We start from the raw sequence: 24,954 nt of genomic DNA, 5'->3' as shown, positions 1-24,954 counted from the left end.
CCTTTTATTTCTCACCCACTAACTATATAACTATACGGGAGTACTGAGAAGTCAAAGGGACGATTGAGATTGGCGAGATAAGACATGTGGCATCCATCAAGATAGGGATCCTCCATGAAACTGAATTCAATGCTTGATATCGAACCTGTCCCGAAGATGAAAAGTTTCTCTTTAAATTTAGACGTCCTAAACTTCAATTCTTGTGCACACAGAATATACTCGCAGTCGGAGGCTCGTAGCTTATAGACACATGACATTGCAAGCAATGGCGTTGCCCTACTTGCAAGAACTAGTCATCTCCACACTTCTCGTTGTATCATTGTGCATGTACATTAAGTTCTGGAGGCTGAGAAACCCGTTGTACCCCATGGACTGGCCGGTTGTGGGCATGCTCCCTTTCCTCGTTGCCAATCTCCACAACTTCCACGACGAACTCACTGTCGTCCTTGCCACCTACGGGTGTAACTTCAAGGCGCGAGGGCCGGTAGCAAGTGGCATGCGGTTCTTCGTCACCGCTGACCCGGCAAACGTCCGGCACATCTTCACCTCCAACCATGCAAACTACCCCAAGGGCGAGGATTTTGCTGAAATCTTCGACATCATTAGCGGCACCCTCTTCGCCATTGATGGTGAGGCCGTCCGCCAGCAGAGAGCCATGTTCCAGAACATCTTGAGCAATCCACGGTTACTTGCCTTGATGGCAAGTTGCTGCCGTGACAAGGTGGTGAACGGACTCCTCCCGTTCTTGACCCGCATGGGGAGCACCAGGACAACGTTCGACATGCAGGATTTGATCACAAGGTTGGTGTTCGACCTTACTGCCACGCCGATCTTCGGTGTCGACCCGGGTTGCCTGTCCATCAGCATGCCGTCTATCCATGTTGCAACCGCCATGGACACGTTCATGGAGGTCGGCTTATTCCGGCACACCATGCCGACTTGTTTCTGGAAGGTGATGAGACGGCTAAACATCGGTCCAGAGAAGAAGCTGGCCATGGCGCAAACAGTGATGCATGCTTTCATCATGGAGATGACTGAGAAGTCGAAAGCCAGGTGCGCCGATCTCCTTGATGATGTGTGGGCCATGGACATTATTTCTGCTGACCCATCAGTGGGCAGAGACGATATCCTACTACGTAATGTACTCATCTTTAACATGATCGCCGGGCGGGACACGCTTGGTACCACGCTACCGTGGGTATTCTACAACCTCGCCAGGAACCCCCGTGTGGTCTCTTGCATCCGCAAGGAACTGGCACCCATCGCATCACTGAAGGCCACTGCTCTCGCCTCCAATAGCATCAGTAGTATGGTCGTCTTGATCCAAAGGAGACTGAACACCTAGTCTACCTTCAGGCAGCCTTATTGGAGTCGCTCAGGTTGTACCCACCAGGCCCGATCGAGCGCAAGGTGGTGCTAGCCGACGATGTGCTCCCAAGTGGTCACCAGTTGTGCTCCGGAGAAACCATCCTGATCTCCATCTATGCGATGGGTAGAATGGAATCCCTGTGGGGCAAGGATTGCCATGTGTACCGTCCGGAGAGGTGGCTGTCCGAGGACGGTGCTAAACTGCGTTACGTGCCGTCCAATAAATTCATGGCGTTTAACTCAGGGCCGAGGATGTGCCTTGGCAAGAACATAGCAATTGCGCAGATGAAGACCATCGTTGCCGCGGTGGTGTGGAACTTTGATATGGAGGTGTTGGAAGGGCAGAGCATCGAGCCAAAGCTGTCGTGCATTCTGCAATTGAAGAACGGGCTCATGATGATGGTTAAACAGAGAGAGTAATCAATGTGACATGGAATAAGCTAGGTGCAATGCAACTACAGATCGACTCAGTCCTGGCATATATGGTTTGAACAAAATAATTAAATCCAAACTTATAATGAAGTAAATCGAAGCGTAACATGTATTTTCGTCATTAAATAAAGTCTACGGACGCCGTCATCTGGCCATCTGAAAGCTGGGATCATACCCTACTACAGACTCTTTGATTTCAGTACTGATGGTTTGTATTACTCCCTCTTTCTAAATAAGTGATGTTTTCAGATTATCTTAAGCTTATTTGAAACTTTGATGGCATATTAATTAATTGTTTTTCTATGTGTAAAAGGTTTGGATAAATTTATACAAGTATATTTATGTTTAATAGTAACTTCATCAAAAGCATCCGTTCACTTTATGAATATTTTGTAACAAAAACTAGAAATCACAGTTATATTTTTGAGGTAATTTCAATATCAAAAACTTCATTTATGAGACCGGAGGAACTAGCAGCAGCCAGTATGACAAACATGCATCAAAGCAATGAACACCACGATCTGCTGGTACTCACTATACCACAGCCCCAAAATACCATCAGATGTTAAAGTAGATACCGATGAACAGTTCACCGGTATAGTTATCCCACTAACCATTGGTCGATATTTCAAGTTTCTACGACTCACGATCGGTCGTTATATGTATTTAGATGTCCTATTGAATAAATCAGTCGGTACACCCAAAAAATATATCCAACCATCCATCATTGAATAAATCAGCCGGTACACTCTAAAAAAATACATCTAACCATCCGTCGGGATACATAGAGTAGACCCATCAGCACTTCCCGCGCGCTTCCCGCCCACACTCGCATGAAAAAATTTGCCTCAAGGACCCGCCAGTCAATCCCAAACCCTAGCTAGTTTTCTATCTCTCCCGTCATCCACCGCTACTACCCTCGCTCTCCCTTGCTCCTCTCCCCCAATGAGTTACAATAACTTGAATGGTTTCAGACAACAATGTAGTCGACTTAGTAGAATTGATATATCCATTCTTGTATGTCATAATTTACTATAAACGATTGTACCATAATTTTAAAAAATGCATCTTGATGCTAACTAATTATGCTAAATAATTAAGGATGATTAGCGTTGAAGTCAATTTATATCCTCAAACTGTTGGTCGGTACAAACCTGTGACCCACTGTGAGTCATTGTATATGTGTCTATCGGTAGATCTCAAGTTAGCATCAAACGCTGGATCAGTATAACTCTATACCGACGCCACTTATAGCAACATGTTGGTGCTCATTAATGACATCTTTTTATCCCTATTTATCTTAAATAATGACATGAATTTAATACCTAAACTATTGATCATACCTAATAATCGGGCAATTTTTGCATATGCATTGCATTTTGGAGGACATTCTATTTTCACAAGAAATTAGACTATAATGGAGAATAATTTGACAAGCCCTGAACAAGCGACAACTCACAAAGGCCAACAGACCCAAAAAGGGCTAGGCCGGTTGGCCTATGGAGCCCAAACCAATTGTTCTAGGGCCTCAGGGTGCCCATTCGTCCTTATTAGTAGCGAGCCATCCTCCAGGTAGACATAAGGCCTAAGTTTATGCACATATGACAAGTTGATCGTGGGATCAAAGTGAATAAGGCGAAGATTTGGAAGATTATCAAGAACCATTCTTATCCCGAGGTTATCGTCATGCCAGACCCACATGCAAGCACGAAGATTTCAGAATATCAGAGAAGACTTAGGAACAAAAGGAGGCACGAGAGACCAAAAGGAAGAGCCAGGCCGATCATCCTGGTTCCACCTAGGCTGATCGGCCTAGGCCATTCCTGGCTCCACTTGACTTCCCATTTCAACCACATGCCAAGTACTAGAGAAGCAGAAGTGAGCCTGAGGGACACCACTTCAGAGAGCCAAGGGTTGTGCAGTAGTCTAGGGATTAGCATAGCTAAGCCCTAGCCGACATGGGAATTCTGCGAGGAAGATCCATGTCGGAGTTCTAGAGCTAGGATCAACAGATCAAGGTAGGATCCTAGTGAAGATCTGGTGATGTACAATCATTAATGGTGAAGTAATGGATGTGTTCATGTTCTTTAGTGATCTAAGTGCCTCCTTATATGGTTTTATACTTTATCATATTGGATTGCTTTCAATCTTCGATAATAGATTGCATAGGATGTTCATGTGATCGTGGTGACTAGATTTGCATACCTGATCTACCGATGAGTATGATATGTTCTTTATGTTCATGCCCTTAAACTGTCTATGCTAATAGGGGGGTCGTGACAGGATCTGGTTTCATCTAAGGTGGGGGGTTTTGGGAGCCAGACCAGAGGTGTAGATTTAAAGAGACTTTTGATTGAGAATCCCCTTTGTCTTGCTTTGCTATCTTGCTAAGAATTACAACATATGCATACTCTAGGTTGCTCTAGATGCTTGTGCTCATCTGTTATTTGTCTGTATATGCTAGATTACATCTGATCTACTCATAAACTCGAATCATACTAACAATGCTAGTTGAAATAGTTCTTGCATTATAAGTTTCATGGATTGATAAAGCTTAGGGGAATACTCTGAGGGAAGAGTTACAATTGATCTGTATGCTTGCAGTTCACCAACTGGCACGCTAACAGCTACCAACACGACCGATAAGAGGAGTTGGTATATCTCTATATTGACCGATGCTCGCTTGATACATACGCTTATGCCGACTCCAATGTAGTTGGTATAGAGGGGCTGTGGTATAGTGACTGTTTAACAAATTACTCCTTCTGTTGTTAAATATATAATGTTTAAAATAAGCAAATTAGTTTATTTTTTAACTAGTTAGCTTGTCATAAATGATATATGGTATCAATTCATTCCAAAGTATTCCTCACCCGCAACAAAGTGGCAAAATCTTTTACCAGGCTCGCCATACCAACCAGCTCACAATCTGAACATGTGGCCCATCCGCAAGAATAGCCCACCACCAATACTTAAAGACACCCACACAGGCTACTACAGACAGCCCAACTAAAGACCCCCACAAGCCCAAGTTGGCATCTTCAGACTTCTGTGAAAAAAGTGGCAACGCCGATCGTCATATGCAGGACTTTTTTTATTTTTTTATTTTTTATTTTAGCATTTTGCAAAAATATATAGTCGGATGAAAAAATTGCAAAACTAGGCTATTGTCGCCGGCCCAACTATTGAACTTTAGATCTGAAACTTATGTCGATTATTTGGGCACCAATATGACATCAAATGAAAAAAGTTTTAACTACAAAGTTGTAGATCTGTCGAGATCTACAAGTTTCATATAAATTTTATCGCCATCCGAGTTGATATGAATTAGTTATGATTTTTTGAAAGTGTGGTACGGAGGGGTGTACCCCTTTCGCCGCCTGGGCTGGTGGTAAGGTCCTTCCGCTGGCCCAACCGCCGCCTGGGCTGGCGGTAAGGCCCTTCCGCTGGCCCAGCCAGCAACAATAGTCTAGTTTTGCAATTTTTTCATCCGACCATATATTTTTACAAAATGCTAAAATAAAAAATAAAAAAAATAAAAAAAGTTCTGGCATGCAGCACGGTTAATGGGCCAGCTAGCCAACACAGCTCTCACATCACAGCTGCAGTTGAGGAGTCAAAAGAACGAGATGAACATCCTGGGCCGCACTCATGCTTCAGGCCTTAACAAAAGAAAATCTCTATAGTCCCAATCCCCTCCAAGCTCAGACAAGAGATTAGACCACGTATCCTACTTTCGTAGGCCATCGGATCACGGTCCGAGATTGATCGTGCCGTTCAACAGAGAGCAGGATTTCTAGAGTTTTCTCAAGCAAAGGAACCTCCCCAGCCTCGCACCAACAACATCTACCTACTCCGGTCGTTGGGAGAGGCTAGGCCGGTTGAACAGCCGCTGCTCCACCCGGTTCGCGCCCGGCCTGCTCACCTCCCCCGCACGCCTCTTCTTCCTTCTCATCGCCACCTACTCCTAGTGCTCCACCCATAGCTAGAACCTAATGAGTGGTGACACCTCACAACGGGCGTAAAAAGAGCGAGATCATGGTGGACGACCACTCGTTTCTACCCGCGGCAACGTCACTCAAGAGTTGAGCTACGCCTCCCTATTTGTATCGACCCAGTCGCCGAGTTGTTGTTTGTGGCTCCTCCTATATGGCTATATCCCACCGCGCTTCTAACGCTGCCACCCCACGAAGAAAGCTCGCCGTGAAGTTGAAGTGGTGCCTGCGGTAGCATCAGTCCAAAGTGTAACAGCCTAGCCCGTGGCTGTTGGGCCAAAAATTGACCCAGCGCGCGTGGGAGCGCTAGCAGCAGCCAGGGACATTTAGTCCCATATTACCTAGGCAAGAGGAGCTAGACCAGCTCAAATAGGTGGTCTGAGGAAGCTAATTAACCCTAGTTGCAATGTTTTGCGCAAAATAAGGATAAAAATGCAAGAGAGTTATTTAGCAGGTGTGGTCCATTCAACATGTAGAGTAACCCTTTTATGCGAAATGAGGGAAGAGGTTAATCGTTTTATTCGAAATGACAACCCTTTTATGCGAAATGACAAGACATTATTCGAAATGACAACCCTTTTATGCGAAATGACAAGACAATCTATATGGAAGGGAACAGGTTAACCGTTTTATTCGAAATGACAACCTATATGGAAGGAAGGTTTGTTGTGAAACGACAATCTATATGGAAGGGAACATGTTAACCATTTTATTCGAAATGACAACCTATATGGAATGTTTTGTTGATGCTTTCGTAGAGGACTAGAAAATCACCGACCTTGTGGGTCAGTAACGTTTATAATGGTATTGTTGAAAGTGGCTTAGATAAACTCTTTTATGTGAAACGACAATCTATATGGAAGGGAAGTTTTGTTGATGCTTTCCTGGAGGACTAGAAAACCACCCGACCTTGTGGGTCTGCAACAGTTATAATGGTATTGTTGAAACTGGTTTGGACGTAACAGCCCATGGGCCAAGTTGGGCTAACAATTTGAGTACCATGCATGAGGTAGGGTAGCTCTAGAATAGTCCCAAATTGTAAGTGGAGAGTGAGATGAATCAACTTAAATAGCCAACTCTAGGAAGCACTTCAACCTTGGGTTAACCCTTTTATGTGAAGCGAGTACGAAAGCGTAAGTAGGTTTTTCCTAGACTAGGTCGGGCATGTGCGGGTCAGATGAGCGGGCATGGTGCGCATGACGTGTGGATCCTATGTGGATATGGTATGGCATATGCGCCGGCATTGGACGTACGAACGTAGCCAGGACGTACAGGTGAGTTAGCTCAGCTCTCGACGAGGACGTCGGGTTCTTAAGGGTGAGTGGATGTAGTACCATGCATGAGGCAGGATAGTACTAGAATAGTCCCAAATGAAAAGTGGAGAGTAAGATGAACTAACTTAAATAGCCAACTTTAGGAGGCATTGCAAACTTGGGTCAACTTTTACACGAAGTGAAGATGAAAATGTAAGCACGTTGCAGTGTAGATGTGATCCATTCAGTATGTAGAGTGGGCATGAGCGGTTTTCGTGAGGATCGTTACACGAAGTACGGCAATTCGATCGAGAGCCTCAAGGAGACTGGAGGCTGGTCAACTCCTTCCGTGACCTCTGACCCAAGGTCAGGTCATCCGGACCATGCCCTGGAACTGGTTGTCGTTTTGTGCAAGTGAATTTTCAGTGCTTGTTTTCCCCTTTGCAGGATATAATAGTGAACATGTAACTAACTTTGCGCCAAGACAAAGGTGTTAATTTTTTTAAAAAAAATATCTTGAGATACTACATCACTACTGCAGATTTTGCTTCACCATCAGAGTTAGCATAAATTATTAACAATATGGAGTTGAGAACTCATAATACAGAACTTACATTGTAATACACAAAAGCACCGGTCATGGCACCATTGTAAACCTCGGTTCTTCTTTGAGGGCTACTTCAAAGCAGCTTTAGACAACGGATCAAAGATATGTTACCGATTAGGCCTTGACATGGATGTCTTTCAATCCAATGTGTGCTCCTCTTAATTTCTCGGGGAAACTTACGATTTTTGCATAACCAAAATGAAAGAAATACTTGCACTGGTTCACTCTACCAATGTGCTAAATATATACTATTTGGGAACTCTTGTTGACTCCAAAAGTGCCAAAAAATAGTCCCAATAACTAATTTTGGGTAATATCATATCGGAATGTGATATTGGACCGAATTTCGCGCCATCGGTCCACGCCGGTTTTCTTCGGGTGACATGTATTAATTGTATCACTCAAGCCACATATAATCTCCATCCGAAACAATAACCTCACCGGCGCCACGGTGGAAGGTTAAACCGTTTAGACTTTAGAGGATATCGGTTTGGGCTGAAGCTGCTGGCTGCTCGAATCGGAGTCTCCTCTATGACTTCTGGACGTTAGTTAAGCATTGAAACTTTAATGGCTAAACCCAAATAACATCCGTACAACGGATTACTATTCCATTCGGTTCTACCGTTCGTGCTAGTAATTTTTGCACGTGCTGACTTTCCCCGCGCGTTTGGACTTTTTTCACGACGGACTTTTTCATATTGTATTTAACATTCGATTTCAAGTGTCCAAATGCGTTTTATATGTGCTCAACATTTTCAAATGCATGATTCAACATTTCATCCAACTGAGTTCAACATTTTAGAAAAATTAGTTCCATAACTTTTATATAAAATATTGAAATAGTGTTATCCAAATGTTGAAATATTGGATTCAAATTGTTGAAAATGAGTGTTGGAAATGTTGACCTTTACACAGTTCAGAACAATGAGACATAACATCCAGAAAAATCCAGTAACCATCGGCACCTTTATCTCTGAAAATTGTGCTGAACACTAATCTGTCAAAAAGCATGAATCGGCCAAGTGGAGATTAGAGAAACAACATGTTCCAATCTCCATTCGTAGAGTCATACAAGTCGCAGCTTTTGCATGCCACACACATCGGATGGCTTGCCAAGCCAGACTCCCGCTGCTACCAGCCACAAGCCCACAACCAAGCCTAAGCGATCTCAAATGACAACATCCCTAGCAAAAAGTGAGATAGAAAATCCAATTTCATATCAAAATGACCTCTTGTGTCTTTCAACAACAACAAAAAAAAAAAGAAATTACCTCTTGGCACCCACTTCCAGTGCCACGCCAGCCTCTTGTAATGTTGCTGGGACAGTCCCTGACAGCCCCTACCCTGATTGCCTTTTTACCGCAGTCGAGCGGATGCCGATAGAGCGGAGCAAGCAGCAAGGAAGCGACCACGGCCAACGGAGCGGGCCGCGGCTTACTGTTTGACGAAGAGGGGCAACGGGAACGAGCAAAGAAGATGACCCGCGCATAGAATCGGATAGGTAATAGCTATTAGCATCAATCTTAAACATTGGAAGCTCAATAGAGAAAATACTTCCGCAAGTTTACATAAAAGATGCCTGCTCGAATGATTGACTAGGCCGGAGTGTTTGCTGGGTTGGTGTTGGGTCGTTGCGCGTGCATCCATAGGTGAAATTGGGCTTAGCTTTTAGCCCATCATCATAAGCAGCCCAACGCAAGTCGTTCGTTGCCCACTTCAACATTTTCCCTCCATCTTCCGCTATAACTACCTCCCCTGCTTCTCCCTCTGAACCGACCACCGGCAATGGCGCGGCCGCGTTGCAGCAACGCCGTCTTCGCGTCCTTCAACGTCCTCACCCTCCTCCTCGGCGCGGCCGTGCTCGCGTGGGGCATCTACGCCGGCCGCGGTGCCACCGACTGCGAGCGCTTACTCCGCACGCCGGCCCTGCTCCTCGGCGCTGCCATCATGGCCGTCTCCGCGGCCGGCATCGCGGGCGCCTGCTGCCGCGCGTCGCTCCTCCTCTGGATCTACCTTTTCCTCGCCGCACTGCTCATCCTCGTCGTGCTCTGCTTCGCCGCCTTCGCGCTCGCCGTCACAAACGCCGGCGCCGGGCGGGCCGTGTCCGGGAGAGGGTTCAAGGAGTACCGGCTCGGGGACTACTCCAGCTGGCTCAGGCGGAGGGTGGAGGACGGACGCACGTGGGGAAGGATCAGGAGCTGCCTTACGGAGGCCGGCGTGTGCCGGAGCCTGCAGAGCAACCGGACATTCGACGAGTTCGTCAACGACAACCTCTCGCCGCTGCAAGTTAGTATTTGTCTTTGCCAATTCATGTGAAAGATTATTTCTTTCTTTGATAAAACATGATAGATTCGGAACTTGCGCTGATTAAATATGTGTTCTTGAGCACATAATCACATCACTTCACTTATATTCTAAATTTTAGCTTTGAGATTGAATCGTTGAACAAGTTGCTATTCTACTTCGTTGGTTCAAGAAAGTTTTGGTTGCTGTGGCTGTAATCTTGTTCAGATGTATTGTCCACTCTTTGATATTTTGTCCTGCAAGGAACAAGTTCGTCAGTTACATATGCTCAAGATTACCTAATGCGTTCATCCTAAAGTCAATAGGCCACCTTCACCTTAACTGCTCCACGATATTTTTGGAAAAAAAATGCTTTCTTGACCTCTTCTAGTGACCCATTTGATATATCAAATTAGTTCTTTTCATTAACTGTTGTTTACACGAGACAGAAAGCAACTCTATTGTAGACAAAATTCAGTTTGGTCACAGCATGGTGAATTATAGGCTGCAGCCATGATCTCATATATTCTAAACTATGTTTGCCTTTTTAGCTGCTCGAGAAAGTTGCATGTTTTTTCCTTGAAAGAATGCATGACCAAATATTTATGCTTTTTCTTTCTTTACGTGCACAAACATTTTCCAGTTTTTTTAACACAAATTGTTACACTACTAAATTGATCTGCACATTTTTCTCCAAGAACTTGATCCATTTCCTTCATTACTCTGGTCCTGCATGTTTTCTTTGTTAGTGTCCACTTAATTACTAGATGAAATGAAATCATTTGACCCAGTGAGGAAAGCCTATATGGAGAAAAACCATGGTCCAGATTATGCATACCTATATTAGCAGTAAATTGAATTCGGTATTATGTTGCCTTCAAGTAATTTGAGATAACCATAGCATTAAATTTAATTTGAGATGTACGCAAATGTCAAAGATGTGGTAGTACTGGGAACTAGAGTTAACCAAGTTAGTACCTTTCCTCTGGCATCACTCGATGTGATATTTAGCAACCATCAGGACTTCATCAAAGTCTTGTGCACAATGGCTAGATTAGATGACCAGGCCATGCTAGCGATCGACGTCATAGGATTTCTATCAACATTAACAACTCTTGTAAACTAATAGTGACGTGAATTCTACAATCTACATCTCTATTGATTTGGTCTTAGATGTGCACTCGCAAGAGCATGCGTCTACACTCTACATGTGCTTTTTCATAAACCGTTATCATACTTGCAAGTTGCACTGCATTGCAAAATGGTCAAGTCTACACGTTCCGATTCAGCCGGGATCATGAATATGCTATTTTTTTTTTGTTCATTTGTGTTCCTTAAAAATTAGTCCCACTGCTCCTTCTTTTTTCAAGATATAGTAATTGAATTAGCAAGAGTTCCTTTCGGCTTTTAATAAACTAGACTGAGGTCAGCCCCCCATTAGTTTAAAAGGAGGTATTGAAACAGAATGAGTTTGAGCTTAACGGCAATGTCAAATGAATTTATTCAACTTTTGTTTTGCAGTCTGGATGCTGCAAGCCCCCAACTGAATGCAACTTCGCATACCTGAACGAGACCTACTGGACCAAGCCCTCTGGCCCCAGCAACTCTTCCAACCCTGACTGCGACACCTGGTCGAACGACCAGTCTGAGCTCTGCTACGGCTGCCAGTCTTGCAAGGCCGGCGTCCTGGGTAACCTCAAGAACAGCTGGAAGAAGATTGCCATCATCAATGCGGCGTTCATCGTTCTCCTCATCGTCGTCTACTCCCTTGGGTGCTGCGTGCTTCGGAACAACCGGCGGCACAAGTACACTCTAGTTGGGAAGTAGGCATATATCTTCAGAAGATGCGTGCCATGTATATGTGTGTGTTCTCATGTTCCCACCGTAAGCTGTTTCTGAACCTTTTATATGTTGTTTGATGAGCCTTCCATGTAATAGTCAGCGTATACGACATGGTTCATGGTGGGAGTCTCAACTGTATGATATCTGTAAGAATAACATGGTGCCATGATTTTGGAGCAGACATTTTATCCCAGTCAATTTTTGTTCAAATTCCTGATCGGCAGAAACAGAGTACAAATAATGGGACTTCTCTCAAGGGTAATGGCACTGTGATCAGTATTATGATATTTGGGATTAGCATACCTGAATGCAACTTCGCGTTATCCAAGTAATATTTCCGAAGTTGGGAGAATCTGGGTTGAATCTTCAGAATATGTGCCATAAATGTGTGTGTTCTCTTGTTCTCCACCGTGACTGTTGCTGAAGCATTTGTGCAAGAATGTTGTTGGAGGAGCCTTCAATGTAATGGTCATCATATGTGCCATGGTTCATGGTGCGGTTCTTGTCTATATGATTTTGGAGCTAAAGTTATATACAAGTAATATTTTTGTTCAAACTCCTGATTGACATAAACAGAGTACAGATGATGAACCATCTTTGAAGGGAAATGACACCATTATCAGTATTATGATATTTGGAATTAAGATTGTGCGATTGGGAGGCAGTTGTTAGAAAAACACCAACCTGTCGGATATTCTCTAGTCATTATCATACCTACAAGACGAGATACCCTCAACTTGCAATAATGCTTAGGAGTCCTATTCTCCTAGATCACTAGTAGCGAGACCAACTACAATTGGTGAATAGAAAGGGTCCAACCTTTTCATAAACCCACTGAAGTGCTGATGATATAATTATTCGCTTTCCTGCTGAGCGAAAACGTGAGTGGTTCTTGTTCATAGCTTTGCATTTACCAATCTAGAGTGTTAGGTGTCCCACAGTTTCTGAACTTGAAAAAGGAACAGTAAGAAACTGATATAGCTTCAAACTATAACCCATCATTCCTCTTCCTTATCTATCCAAATATCGTAATAATAACCAAATACAGCTGTTCTGATGAAAGATTTTGACCAGGCAATATTTTTCCTATCCACTGTGGTGTACTGTCACAAATCTTGAAGTATAGTGCATACTTTGAATGGGTACGATAATGCACATATGCGCCATCATACAGTACAAGAAGACTGAAGATGCTTATCCATGTTCTAGACTTGACACTTTCATGAATATGCTCAGCTGTATTTAGTTCACTGTTTAGGGTGTTACTTGCATATTGTGCATATCGCACCACTTATATTTCTGCCCAGTTTGGCCTTTGCAATGGAATAAACTATGTATATGATTATGTTCTTACCACACCATCGATTAGGAAGGACATGAAAGTCGGTCAAAAAAATTTATTTTCTTAGAAAGATATCAAGGACTAAAGAGCCAAAGCATGATCAGCTGGGGGATTGGTCATATGTAACTCGTGTCCAAGATATGAGGCTATGTATTGTGGAACAGATAAACAAGTGCCAGTTTCCATTCAATTTCAGTATTTTCATTCTGACAAAAAACAGGTGAATAAAACAAATGAGTTTGTTACCGGCGATTCAGAGAAATGACACTGTCGTGAATTGTACATAAGCATTTAGATTGTATATTTCCCCAAAAGGATTTGCTTACACAAAAATCAAACATGTTCAGTATTCTATTGGCAATATCGCTCCAGGGAATAGGAACGATTGGATGGGGATACTAGTGAATGTTCGTTGTATGGAATCATTACGTTAGCAATCTCAGTGGTGTACATACAAGTTGCAATAGTGCTGTCGAATCCTAGGTCTCTAGATGCAAGACAGTTACAGTTGTTGCATATAAGTGGGTTCCACCTTATCGTACACCTACTGAAAGTATTGATATTTCACTACTATTTTTGCACCCTGTTTATTGCTTGTTGTTTCGATCCCGAGCTTGAACTGGACATTTCATTGTTGCACAGTTTCTGAACCTGAAAAGGCAGCAATCGGAAACTCGAAGTTTGAAGACAGGGCACTGCTTGTTCCTAGTCCTAGCCTGTGTTGGAACCGCTTATATGGACAATCTAAAGTTGGTCTCCTAAAAATAATGACGCAAAGTCGTAAATTTACAGAAGTGAAAAGAGAAGTAACTACTCCCTCTTACAAAATATTTGTTTGGCATGGTAACTAAAAGCTACACTTTGACAGTCAGTTTATTTGACAACATATTTACTCCAGTTCTAAATTAGCTTTGCTTTTGGCCACGTTTGTGGAGGGCGTGTATATTTTTCTCCCTTTTCTCTTTTTAGCTCGCCTATGCATAGTCTCATAAATAAAGAAAATGGATTAGCTCACCTTCTTTTTTATTGCCAGTACATACAGACCACCCATATCGTTGCATACGCGAGCATACATAAACAGAGCCTTCAGAAAGATCCCCGACTCATCAAGATTGGAGGCTCCACATTCATATAGATTTCACCCACCGAAAAGAACTAAACTTTGGTAGTTATTTAACACCAAAACTTCTTTCACAGAATGGACAATGGCTTTGTTCATCCTAACAGCTCTCAGCTAGGAGATACACCTAAACCAGAGGCCCATCTTTGCACTGATGACATGTACTTGCACAATAGTTACACCGGTAGTACTGCTAGTACTAGCTATAGTAAGTTGGCTCCCTGAGACATCACTGTTGATTGGAGCCCTCCCATCCAGACGGCTTCAGTTGCGGTCCTTGCTTTTTGTGCATGCATGAGCTAGCCTGGTGGTAAAGGATTTTCATTGAATCCTGTCACACCTCTCATGCAGGTCTGCAGCTGCAGTCTCCCAATGGCTGCTGCCTGCCATGAGTAGAAAAATGTTACTGACTGCCAAGAGAGTATTTATGGGAAATTGTTTGTCATGACGAGTCATATACTCGTATATCCTTCCATGTGCAGAGTGAGATTAAAAAAGATGCATCTATGGATTATCGCACTATAAGCGGGTAAAAGAGAAATTTAAGGAGAAAAATATAAGTTTGATACGAAAGATGGTATAGTGCCTTTAAATTGCATGTAATTAGTTAATTTCAATTGGAAAAGAAAAATACATTAACTTCTTTTAGAAAGAAAAAGGTTTATGAGATGAAAGTGGAAGGGGTGCTAAATCTTCAGAGCAATGCCCAATGGAATGTACCACAGATACATCATCACACTTGTGTAAAAGAAGAGAGACATTTCAGTCACTGACAGGAGGTGCAGGGTACTGTACTGATTGTTAGTAACTCTCAGTTAAATTGATCAGCTCCAAAAAAATCCTGAATAGTTAGGAAAATATTGAGGTACTCAAAAATCTGAAAGTTGAATAATAGAAGCAAGAACATATATACCCAACATATATAAGTTAAAACTACATCATACACCATACAAGAACTTACAAGAAGATCAAAAGATAACACAAAAGCCACTTACCCGGAGATGAGATCACTGCCTAATCAACCCAGCTGGGGACGGGATCCTTTGCACAAGCATTGCATGAGCTCCACCTGTGTCTTCAGGCACACGACATAGTCCAGCGTCTCGCTCAGAAGGGAGAGGCCACGCAGCGCCTCCCCTCCGGGCACCAGGCTCCTCAGCACCTGCAGCCTCGCCTTCACCATCCACCTCGCCGCCGCCATTGCGCCGCATCTGCCGCCACCGCTGTTCGCCGCCGCCGCCGTCAGCGGGCTCCTCCTCTTCCTCCCGGCGGAGCCGCTGCACACCCGGCGGGACTTCCTCACGATCCTCCTGCTCCGCGCCTCCTTCCTGCCCCTCGCCGCCGCCACCGCCGCGGCGGCCATCTCGTAGCCGGCGCCGCCCATGATGCGGCGCATGACCGCCTCGTTGCGCCGCTCCGCCGCGTGCCTGGCGACGAGGGCGCGCGCCCACGCCGGCGTCGGGCGTGGTGCCGCCCCGCCGGCCCGGGCAGACGCCAGCGCCATCGCCACGTCGGAGGAGAGCCTGACGGCGTCCCGGCGCTCCCGGAGGCCCATGGACTTGGACGCCTGACCGGCCGCACGCAGGCTCAGCAGGAGCGCCGCCATGAAGGCCTTCTTGAACTTCCTCGGGGCATGCATTGGTGTTACTTCCGCGAGGAGCAAGCAATGGCGAGCTCCCTTTGTTTGTTCGATTGGTTCTTGGAAGGAGATGGAAGGAGAAGAGGAGGAGGAGGAGGAGGGTGATGGGTTTGTGTTTTTGGAGCTGCAAAGGGAGGGTTTATGTGAATATAAAGAAGGTAGCTGCTAGGCGTGCCCAAGAAAGTTGCATGTGGCCTCGCTCAGCTGCTATTCATTGTGCAGCGTGTAGGGTATATTGTTCTTGTTTGAACCATCCATTTGGATTTATTAAAAGAAAGAGCCATGTTTGGGACATACACATTGTACTTTTGTTTCTGTTAACTCCTGAACGACGAGTAAATTCGACTAGATGTAGTACTTAGTTACTGAATCATGAAATTAGTTATTATGGCTCTAGAAAGGCAAGATAATTAGGTTATTAATTTGATACAGACGTACTTGCGGCCATGGATCAGGTAAACATTACTTACACAAGTGACAACACACGAACGCTTTGATTTTTTTTCTTTTAAATACGTGATACAGAATAAAAAGATAGATCCTTTGTTTTCATGACACCACTTTTTATTGGCATTGGCAATTATTTTCATGAGTCAATGTGTGTCCTGTTTCAATAAAGTAAAAAAAAATGGTATGCACAACGAGGAAAAAAAAATATCTCGGATAGATATATAGAGGGACCCCCAACTCGAACGGTCTTTTTAACTGTCAAAAGCAGTTATATAACTTCCACTGGAGTGTGCCTCTTGTTCCGAATTTTATATTCATTATTAAATAAACTTAGGGAGTAAGAAACAAAAGGTGTGAAGTATGAAAGATGGTATGGGAAAAGGAAAAGAAGAGGAGAAAGAGTACACTTTCCGGGGGGGGACATGTTAGAAGAGGGTTGGGAAGAGGGAAGGAAGGGGGGGATGGGCTGCAGACCATGCACATGCCTGCACATGCTAGACCAGCCCCACTTGGACCCTAATAACATCCAAATAGTCATCATAAATCAATGCTAAATATTGTTCCCCGGAGAAAAGGAAGGCGTGTCCATTCGCCAGAGATGACTGACTAATCAAGTTTTGATTAGGCAATTCTTTTTTCTCTAAACCAAAGTAACAAGGCATTTCCATCTAAAAGGATCATTATCAACTTCTTTGATTGGTGTTGCGCTAATGTTAATTTCAGTGCAGTATTGTTGCATCAATGCACAACGAGCAATTAAGAAAGAATGATAGGAAAAGACTTGAAAATCATTGTACTAAAATTGCGGAGGGCAAAAAGAACGTATAAAGTTCTTGAATAGTTTGACCAAAAGTATGCTAAATTATAATAAAGTGAGAATTGACCATCCATTAGCATTGTTTCCGTACAGCTCTGTATATACTTTTCCTCTTTTTGTTGTGCACATCATGCAATCTAAATATATAACTAACTGGAGATACTAGTTCTAATTATTACTGATCTTGCAGCATATTCAATTCACTAAACAAATATGTGTACCTTTCCTGATTATGACAAATTATTCTTGCCACTTCTGTTATAGAGTATCTACTAGAATAAGTTTTTGGTTGGATAGGTATACAAGAAGGTAGTCATGCAATGTATTTGGTAACCACTTTCTCGTACTACTTAACAATGTACATATTATTAAATATAATCCAAACACAAGTTGAACTTGAAATTCCACGAGAGTATGTGCACAATACAAAAAGAGTGTTGAAGTCTGCAAGCCTATCCATGTGGATCGTATGATTCTTGCTGTAGCAGCTTTAATTGCATGTGTTTCTCCATTAGCAAGAGACTCTTGACTTTGTTTGCTGTGGACTATACTGTGGTACTCCATGGACAGGGCATTCGAGTGCAGCGGCAGTGAGACAGTAACATGGAAGCATGATAGCTTGTGGGTGTGGGGGCGTGGCAGAGCCCACCATGCAGTGCCTTTTCTTCCACACCACCCCCCTTCCTCTTCGCGCCAAAACTCACGAAGGGCACTCACATGGCGGCCACATGGGGGTTACTAATCCCATAAAAGCTACATGTGAATTCCATCTGGATTTTTGTCAGATATTATTTCAGAAAAATCCACAGAATGAATTTTGTTTGCTAAAAATTTTCTGGGTGTATGCATGTGTATCTCTTGTATTCTTGGAAACAAAAAGAATGGTCATTTTCTTTACACTCGTGTGATTGTTGTATGCGTGTGTTGTCCTTGCTCTTTCAAAAAAGGAAACGAATAATTTTGCGAACTTGAATTTTGTTTTCCATAGTGCAATTTAATTCTTTGGTTTACTAAGAACATTTTAGTTTAGTTGAATCTTTCTGTGTTCAACAGATTTGGCTAGACTTCAGATTTGACAGGAAAAAAATTGGTGTGCTCCACAAATTTGGTCGATTCATTTCGGCATTTATTCAGAAGCTGATGGAAATTTAGGAATTAAGTTGAATGACTAGAAATGCACGTCCAAGTAGAGGTATTATAACTAGTAAGCCCAAAAGCATACTCTGCACATCCACAAATACAAGAGATTGTGATATTTTGCCTTCAAAAAAGAGATTGAGATTTTTAGGACAAATCAAGCGGATAAGAAAAGACATGCATGTCCCTTATTAATGCCTTGGGGCTATCACCTGGTTGGCTAGAGGGAAGCTATTATTGGGGTCAGCTTCTGATTGGTTAAATTAGTGCCCTGGAATCAAAATACCTTGCATTTGTTGACAAAATTTGAACCCCAGAATTCCTTGTGTTCCTGGATGGAGGGAGGGAATACTTAGTGCATGTCGGATGTATTAGTTGAAACATTTTGGAAATAAACCAAAACAATGATTGATTATGAGGCACCATTGAATCCAAAAAGTGCCAAAAACACTTCAGCATGAATAGTTGCGTCTTGTGTAACAGGGTAGCTAGCTCGCGATCTTCATGCATAGCTCCTTGGGCGGCCAAGATTTGTTGTGCTGTCGCTTTGTTGGTCAGAATTAAGATGTCAAATACAGTGAGGTTTTAAATTGTTTCATGAGGAATTTTGGTGACATGTATATGTAAATTAATATGTCCAAATCAAGTCTAGTAGTCTATGCTTGACTTCAACAGAATCACTGGACCCATCGTACGTATGCCAGTCGTTCAGTGATAAGTACCCATAACCAATCTAGCGCCTCTACACAGATCTATTCTTTTCTTTAAAAATTATGATTCTCCAAAATCAAGTTGGAAGAACAGTATGGTTCCCACATTGCATTGATTTTCTGGACATGTACGCACACTACTAGGCAAAACACCATTTATACCGGTTGGGAACACCATTTGGTACCAGTTCCGCAACCGGTACTAGGAATTCGGTATTAAAGGGGGCCTTTAGTACCGGTTGAGATAATCGATACTAAATCCCCGCCCGCACCCCTCCCCCCCCCCCCCGCTGGACCACTCTTATGTATCGGGGGGGGGGTTCACCCGGGTTTAAAGGGCCTCCCAAACAACCTAAATTTGAATCTTGTACTAATGCTGAAGTCCAAATGGCATTCTTACGGGACATGATTTGGACCGATACTAAGTAAGTGGACAAAAGGACCATTCCCTAGTAGTGACATGAGGTTTCTGTTCAAGAACCCGTTTGGAATATTCGAATATTCCAAGATGCTAGTAGCACCTCATTTCGATAGGGATATGTAACCTCATTGCTGTGAAAACTGTAATGACATAAACAAAATAACATGGGAGACATGCATGCAGTTTTTTTTCCATAGCCATTGTGTATCTATTCAAGCTCGTGGGACTCGGTTATCAATCATGCCTCGTAGGACCAGGGACAACTCCAATGTCGTTATTGAGTTTTGCATCCATCTAATTCTTGGCCTGAAATACATCTAATTTCCACAATGTTAACAGCTTAAATTCTAGCGTGGAGCAGATTTTTCTTTTGAGTTTTGCTAGATATCTGTCGACAGATTTAGAGGAAAAATCTTTCGAATTTCATACTGTAGTATTCGTGCATCCTTCTTCTCCTCCGGCAAGCATTCCTTCTCCAGCAGTTGCAAATCCTACGAGCTCGTCTTCAGGGGTTAGGGTTTGGGTGCTTTGGGGTTTGGAGGTTCTTGTAACTTCCCGACCGTAGAGGGACGTCAGGGAGCTGCCGGCATGGCGGTGGAGGCGGGGCCATTCGATTCAGCTGGGTTAGTGAGGGAGAGGTCGTGGAGGCGGCAGCTCCAGTGGTGGCGGCAGCGCCGGAGCCGAGTGGAGGCAGACGTGGGGAGTGCGGCCTGGGTGGTGGGCGGTATCTAGTCGGAATGGAATATGGAAACTGAAGGGATAAGGTAAAGGGGGAGAGAGATTTGGACCATTGGATGTCTATCGGAAGGTTGAAAAAGCGACAAAATCTGACCTAATTTCTGTCAACGGTTAGTTAGAGCCTCCTTTTTCTTTTTTGAAGGAGGCTACCGTAGGCAAGAGGGAGGCTTGAACAGATATATTAATCGGCGCTACTAGTACCCGGACGTCCGATCCAGGCGCTAGCGTCGGACGCACGCGCCGCCATCCGATTGAGGGAATCGTAGCAGTCGGATACAGCAAATGTTTTCCACGCGAGACCACCCAGAAATGTCCGCCTTCTTCACGTTACACGAGCGGCTCCAGCACGCCGTCTTCTTCACGCGACTCAGGAAGGGACGAGTTCCAGGCGACGCGGCACCCCCAGATCCGCCGCCGGGGAGTGCAGATGTGGAGATGTCGGTCGCATCTACAATCTGCCCCAAAACTTCGATCCACCCCAAAACACGATTTGTAACATTTGAAAACAACATCTACGACACTTAGAAAATAATACTGCAACAACCAAGATGCACCCACAACATGAAAATTGCAACATTAAAAATCTGCCACATCTATAATCACCTGTTGCAACATTTAGAATAATCAATTGCAACATGAATAACTATTAGAGCTCAGCAGATGGGGAACTAACATTCCTCTGACGAGGAGTACCCGGATTGTCTTGGTGGGGAACATCTGATGCAACATCAAGAAAAGGCTAACGCAACAAGAAAAAATACTAATTGCAACATCAGAGTCTCGATAGGGAACATCTGATGCAACATCAAGAAAAGACTAATGTAACAAGAAAAATCACTTATCGCAACATCAGAAAAAAAAAATCATGTTGCAACATCGAGAGAAAAAAATCTTGCAACATCTACAACGTGAAGCTTCAACATTTTTAAATATCTTTTGCAACATCTTCAAATTTTTTTTGCAACATGGATCCACACCTCATTCCGCTCCTATAGCACGTCACCTCCTCCTCATCTTGCAGCTCAAGGGCGCAGTGGAGAGCTCAGGGTGCGGGACCACCGGCGCGCCCAACGACGTTGTGGGCTAGCGGTGGCTCGCCGTCTTTGCCTTCCAGACCGTCCTCTCGAACGTGGCCTCACAACGTCCACGCGCGGCCGCTGCTAGCCGCTCCTCGGCGTCCCCGCTGGCCTCCTCCTCGCGCTTCACACGCTCATAGCCTGCGCAGCTGGCAGCCGCGGGTCTTCACCCACTAGAGCTCCTCCTCACCGCACAAGGGAGCGGCGGCCCCGCGTGGTGCACCCTGGCTAGGGAGCGGCGGCCCCTTGCGCGACTCACCTCCTAGCTGCGGGGGAGCGGCGGCCTGCGCGGCTCGCCCTTGGCCGCTGGCCGTGGGGGATCGACAGGAAATAGGAGAGGTGCATCCCAGAGAGAAAGAGATGAAGGAGTGGTAGAGGAGAGAAGGCAGTGTGAGAGACGAAAGAGATGAACGAGTGGTAGAGGAGAGAAGGCAGTGTGAGAGAGGATAGGGATAAGGCTTCCCCCCACGTGATCATTTGGAAGTGTCCGACCGTCCGGACGTCCTAACCATAGCGTTTCTGCATATTAATATGCGAGGTTATTGCATATAGGATTTGAGAGTTTGGGGAGTGGACAAGCTGTCAAGTGACAAAAAAACTCACTCCACCACATAATTGAATTAGCAGCCACCTGATTAGTTGAGCAGGCGGTGCTTCCACAACACAAGGTCGCAAGACACAGCGCGAAAAGTGGCAATGGCTGGGGCCTAAATGCCATTGAAGACCGGTCATTGCAACCTTAATAGATGTTCCACAACAGCGCCAGTGATGATCGCTGACCTTACCCTGCTGCCCAGAGATCTCTGAAACTGAAAGAACCAAGGTAAGGTGCACATGACCAGCCAACACCTTTCCAAATTTGCTTGCCTTGGACACAGCCTAGAAGAGATGATCTTTTTTTAACGAACCGCACAAGATAGTGTGAGTTTCTATAGATATAGCAGAAAATATAAGACTACGACCCTAGTAGGTCATAGTTAGGAAAATGAAAAAAAAAGAAAGAAACAACCTATACTTGCCCGGTTGGATTGGGACATCAATGCGGGTAACACACAACTCAAACCGCCAAAGCTGACCGGTTGGATTGGAACCTAAACGTGGCCGCACAACTCCACTCGACAACGGCAGCTATACCGAAAGTCTTATCGTAGCGCCCACCAACAAACCCACTCTCATATAGTCGCCGAGACCTCCCAGCGTGATCTCGCGTTGATAGGGACCCAAGAGAAAACAGACCGCACCGCACCAAGAAGGCCATGCACCATATGCGGGACCTTTCGCCATAGTGCCACTGCAACACCACATTCCATCTGACAGAGTGATACCACCAGATTCGGACCCCTCGCAGGCTGCCTCGCAGTCGTCACAACGATAACACAAACACGCGGGGGCCTCGCCACACCAGCCGTTGGACTCCACCTCACTCTTGTCACTTTGAAGAAACACCGCACGCGGGGCCTCGCCACGTCCGCCACAATATTCCATATCACGGGTCCGTTTCTATTGTCGCTATCATAATGGAGGGCAAAGCTGCCCCGCTTCCCAAGGTCCCCATCGAATAGCCAAACCACCACCGCAGGCCAACTTTGCCTCGTTGTTCCACCTGCGCATATAGCCTCCTCCGCCGAGGCAATAGCCGAAGAAGTTGCTTGTGCTGTCTTCCAATGATGTACCACACCGGAGTAGCCCGGTAATGCTGAGGCACCCGTCGTAGTCCGCTGCAAATCTAGTCATCCCACTATGCCATTGCTGCAAGTGCCATCTTTCGACGCAGTCCCACGAGGCACTGACAGTTGCCAAGCAATGCTAGCCGCCACGGTTCGCTGCAAGCAGCCAACCCGACAACAATGCGATAACTCCTGGCCACCACCAGAACTGCGATCGCCTCCACGTGAGCTTAGCAACCCCCATCAAGCTCGCCATCCTACACCATGCCACCTTGCGCCGCCACCGGCTACGGCCCCCCTTTGTCGTTGTCACCAGCAATACCACAAGCCGAGTTGGATCTCTAGAGACGACACCTCCAAGGAGGGGATGACGCCGGTGGCGCTGCCGTCACTTGTCCAGAATCTGGACAGGGTTTTCATCCAGAGAACCCTGTGCAGTAGGGATGGAGCTCCAAGATGACGCTCCCAATAGGGAGAACGATGCCCTAGGAAGCCGCCGCCATCGCCACCAGCAAGATCGCCGGCAAAAGCTTTCGCCCGGAGCATCCCAACCCCACCATTGCACGTTCCCAACCTGGCATTCCTAGGACCACTGCCATGGAAGCTCTCTCGGGGTGCCGCTGCCGCCGTGCCTCCTCACGCCGCGTGTCGACCCCCTTGGCTACGCCACCACGACACCTCATCGCATCGTCGGCGTGCACGCGGCTCCTGCTGCGCATGGTCGTCACTACCCGCAGCGGCCCGACCCATCTCGAGCCGGCAAGCAGGCCTCCTCCGCTGCCGCTTGCACCCACGGTATTTCTCTGTGCCGACGTTGCATGTCAGCGTGCAGCCGTGTGGCGGATCCACTTCGGATTAGCTTGATTAGGCAGGGTTAAGCCGCCTAACATGCGACACCCATGCCTAAGCCAAGTTAACACGAAGTGCCGTCAGATTTCATCCGATTTACCACTTGAACAGGATCGAGTTTAGCAAACTCACACGAAGGTGAGTGGTTCCAGAGAATATAACGAGTCCACTGATTTAAACGATTTAACCTTTTAGTTCGGCCATAAAATCATCATCAGAGTTTTACAAGGTTCAAAGGAAAACAACAAAAGGTAAAATCACTAGCGGAAGCAATCGTCGGGGTCGGACGTCCCTGGTGAGGCCAACCGGGGCATCACTGGTTCCTCTCCTCGCCGTCCGAGGAAGGATCCCACTCGACCGTCCAGCCCGGCGGAAGCTGGGGCGGCCAAGCGCCAGCCAAAGAGGGGTCGGGAGCAGCAACTTCACCTGAAAAACAGGAGCCACAACAAGGCTGAGCTACTAAGCTCAACAAGACTTAACCGATAGGAGTAAAAACTACTCCTCCTTCTAGACATGCAGGGCTTTTTGGTTGAGGGGGTTTGTTTGCCAAAAGCACTAGTAACCCTAGTTTCAAGTTTTAGCTCCGGTTCTAGGTTTAATTACCAGTCTAGGTTGTGCAACCTATTCTAAGCAATCATAGAACCAACCAAGATGTATAGATATATCAGCAAGCATGTCATCATCAGATTCCTCATTTACTCAGGGTGACATAGCGATCAAGCAATCTCAAACTGTGAGAGGCAGACGAATCGATTCGAGTTTTTTAACCATGCATGGTGAACCTAGCCTCACGACATCCGCGCACCCGGAGGTCGCTTCCTGTGTCGGTCTTCCCCATCAATCCCCTAACCCGTGTCGGGCCCATTTCCTTTGGTGTAAGGTTCCACAGACCCGGCCTCTGCCGTCCCGTGACCACGCTTACCACCACGTGCGACAACCAGCAGGGGAAACTCCGTTCCAAGAATAATGGGGCGACCGCTCACGTCTAGGTTCAATCCGGTACTAGGCTTCCTCATCCCATACTAAGTATGAGGCTAGTACTTTCAAACACTTGATCACAAACACCACCACTGTCGGGCCTTAGCAAGTTTTCATACACAGACGGGGCAACCATCCGACCACCAAAGAGTTACCAAAACCCTGCCCCGTCCATCGTCCTGATAGTTGTAACAGAAAGGTAGACATGCAACTCTTATAACTCGCGAGTG

General features: G+C 45.3%; 2 protein-coding genes and 1 pseudogene across 2 annotated transcripts; 2 read left to right on the top strand and 1 right to left on the bottom strand.

The window, feature by feature from the left end:
* The first annotated feature begins 216 nt into the window (after nucleotides 1–216).
* On the top strand, nucleotides 217–2,082 carry LOC101757875 (annotated as a pseudogene).
* A 7,358-nt stretch (nucleotides 2,083–9,440) lies between these two features.
* LOC101757479 (tetraspanin-8) lies at nucleotides 9,441–11,990 on the top strand. The gene is made up of 2 exons (XM_004973054.2): nucleotides 9,441–9,941; nucleotides 11,460–11,990. Exons 1-2 carry the CDS (start codon nucleotides 9,441–9,443, stop codon nucleotides 11,763–11,765), a joined length of 807 nt encoding a protein of 268 aa, XP_004973111.1. The 3' UTR covers nucleotides 11,766–11,990.
* A 2,134-nt stretch (nucleotides 11,991–14,124) lies between these two features.
* On the bottom strand, nucleotides 14,125–16,063 carry LOC101757088 (transcription factor IBH1-like). The gene is made up of 2 exons (XM_004973053.2): nucleotides 15,238–16,063; nucleotides 14,125–14,625 (listed from the first exon to the last, which is right to left on the bottom strand). The coding sequence occupies exon 1, from the start codon at nucleotides 15,879–15,881 to the stop codon at nucleotides 15,261–15,263; it is 621 nt and encodes a 206-aa protein (XP_004973110.1). The 5' UTR covers nucleotides 15,882–16,063; the 3' UTR covers nucleotides 14,125–14,625; nucleotides 15,238–15,260.
* Nucleotides 16,064–24,954: the final 8,891 nt, after the last annotated feature.

The sequence above is a fragment of the Setaria italica genome, chromosome VI (genome assembly GCF_000263155.2).
Source record: "Setaria italica strain Yugu1 chromosome VI, Setaria_italica_v2.0, whole genome shotgun sequence".
Classification (NCBI taxonomy): domain Eukaryota; kingdom Viridiplantae; phylum Streptophyta; class Magnoliopsida; order Poales; family Poaceae; genus Setaria; species Setaria italica.
The sequence above is the reverse complement of the archived record's forward strand: the minus strand, read 5'-3'. Positions and strand labels throughout refer to the sequence as shown.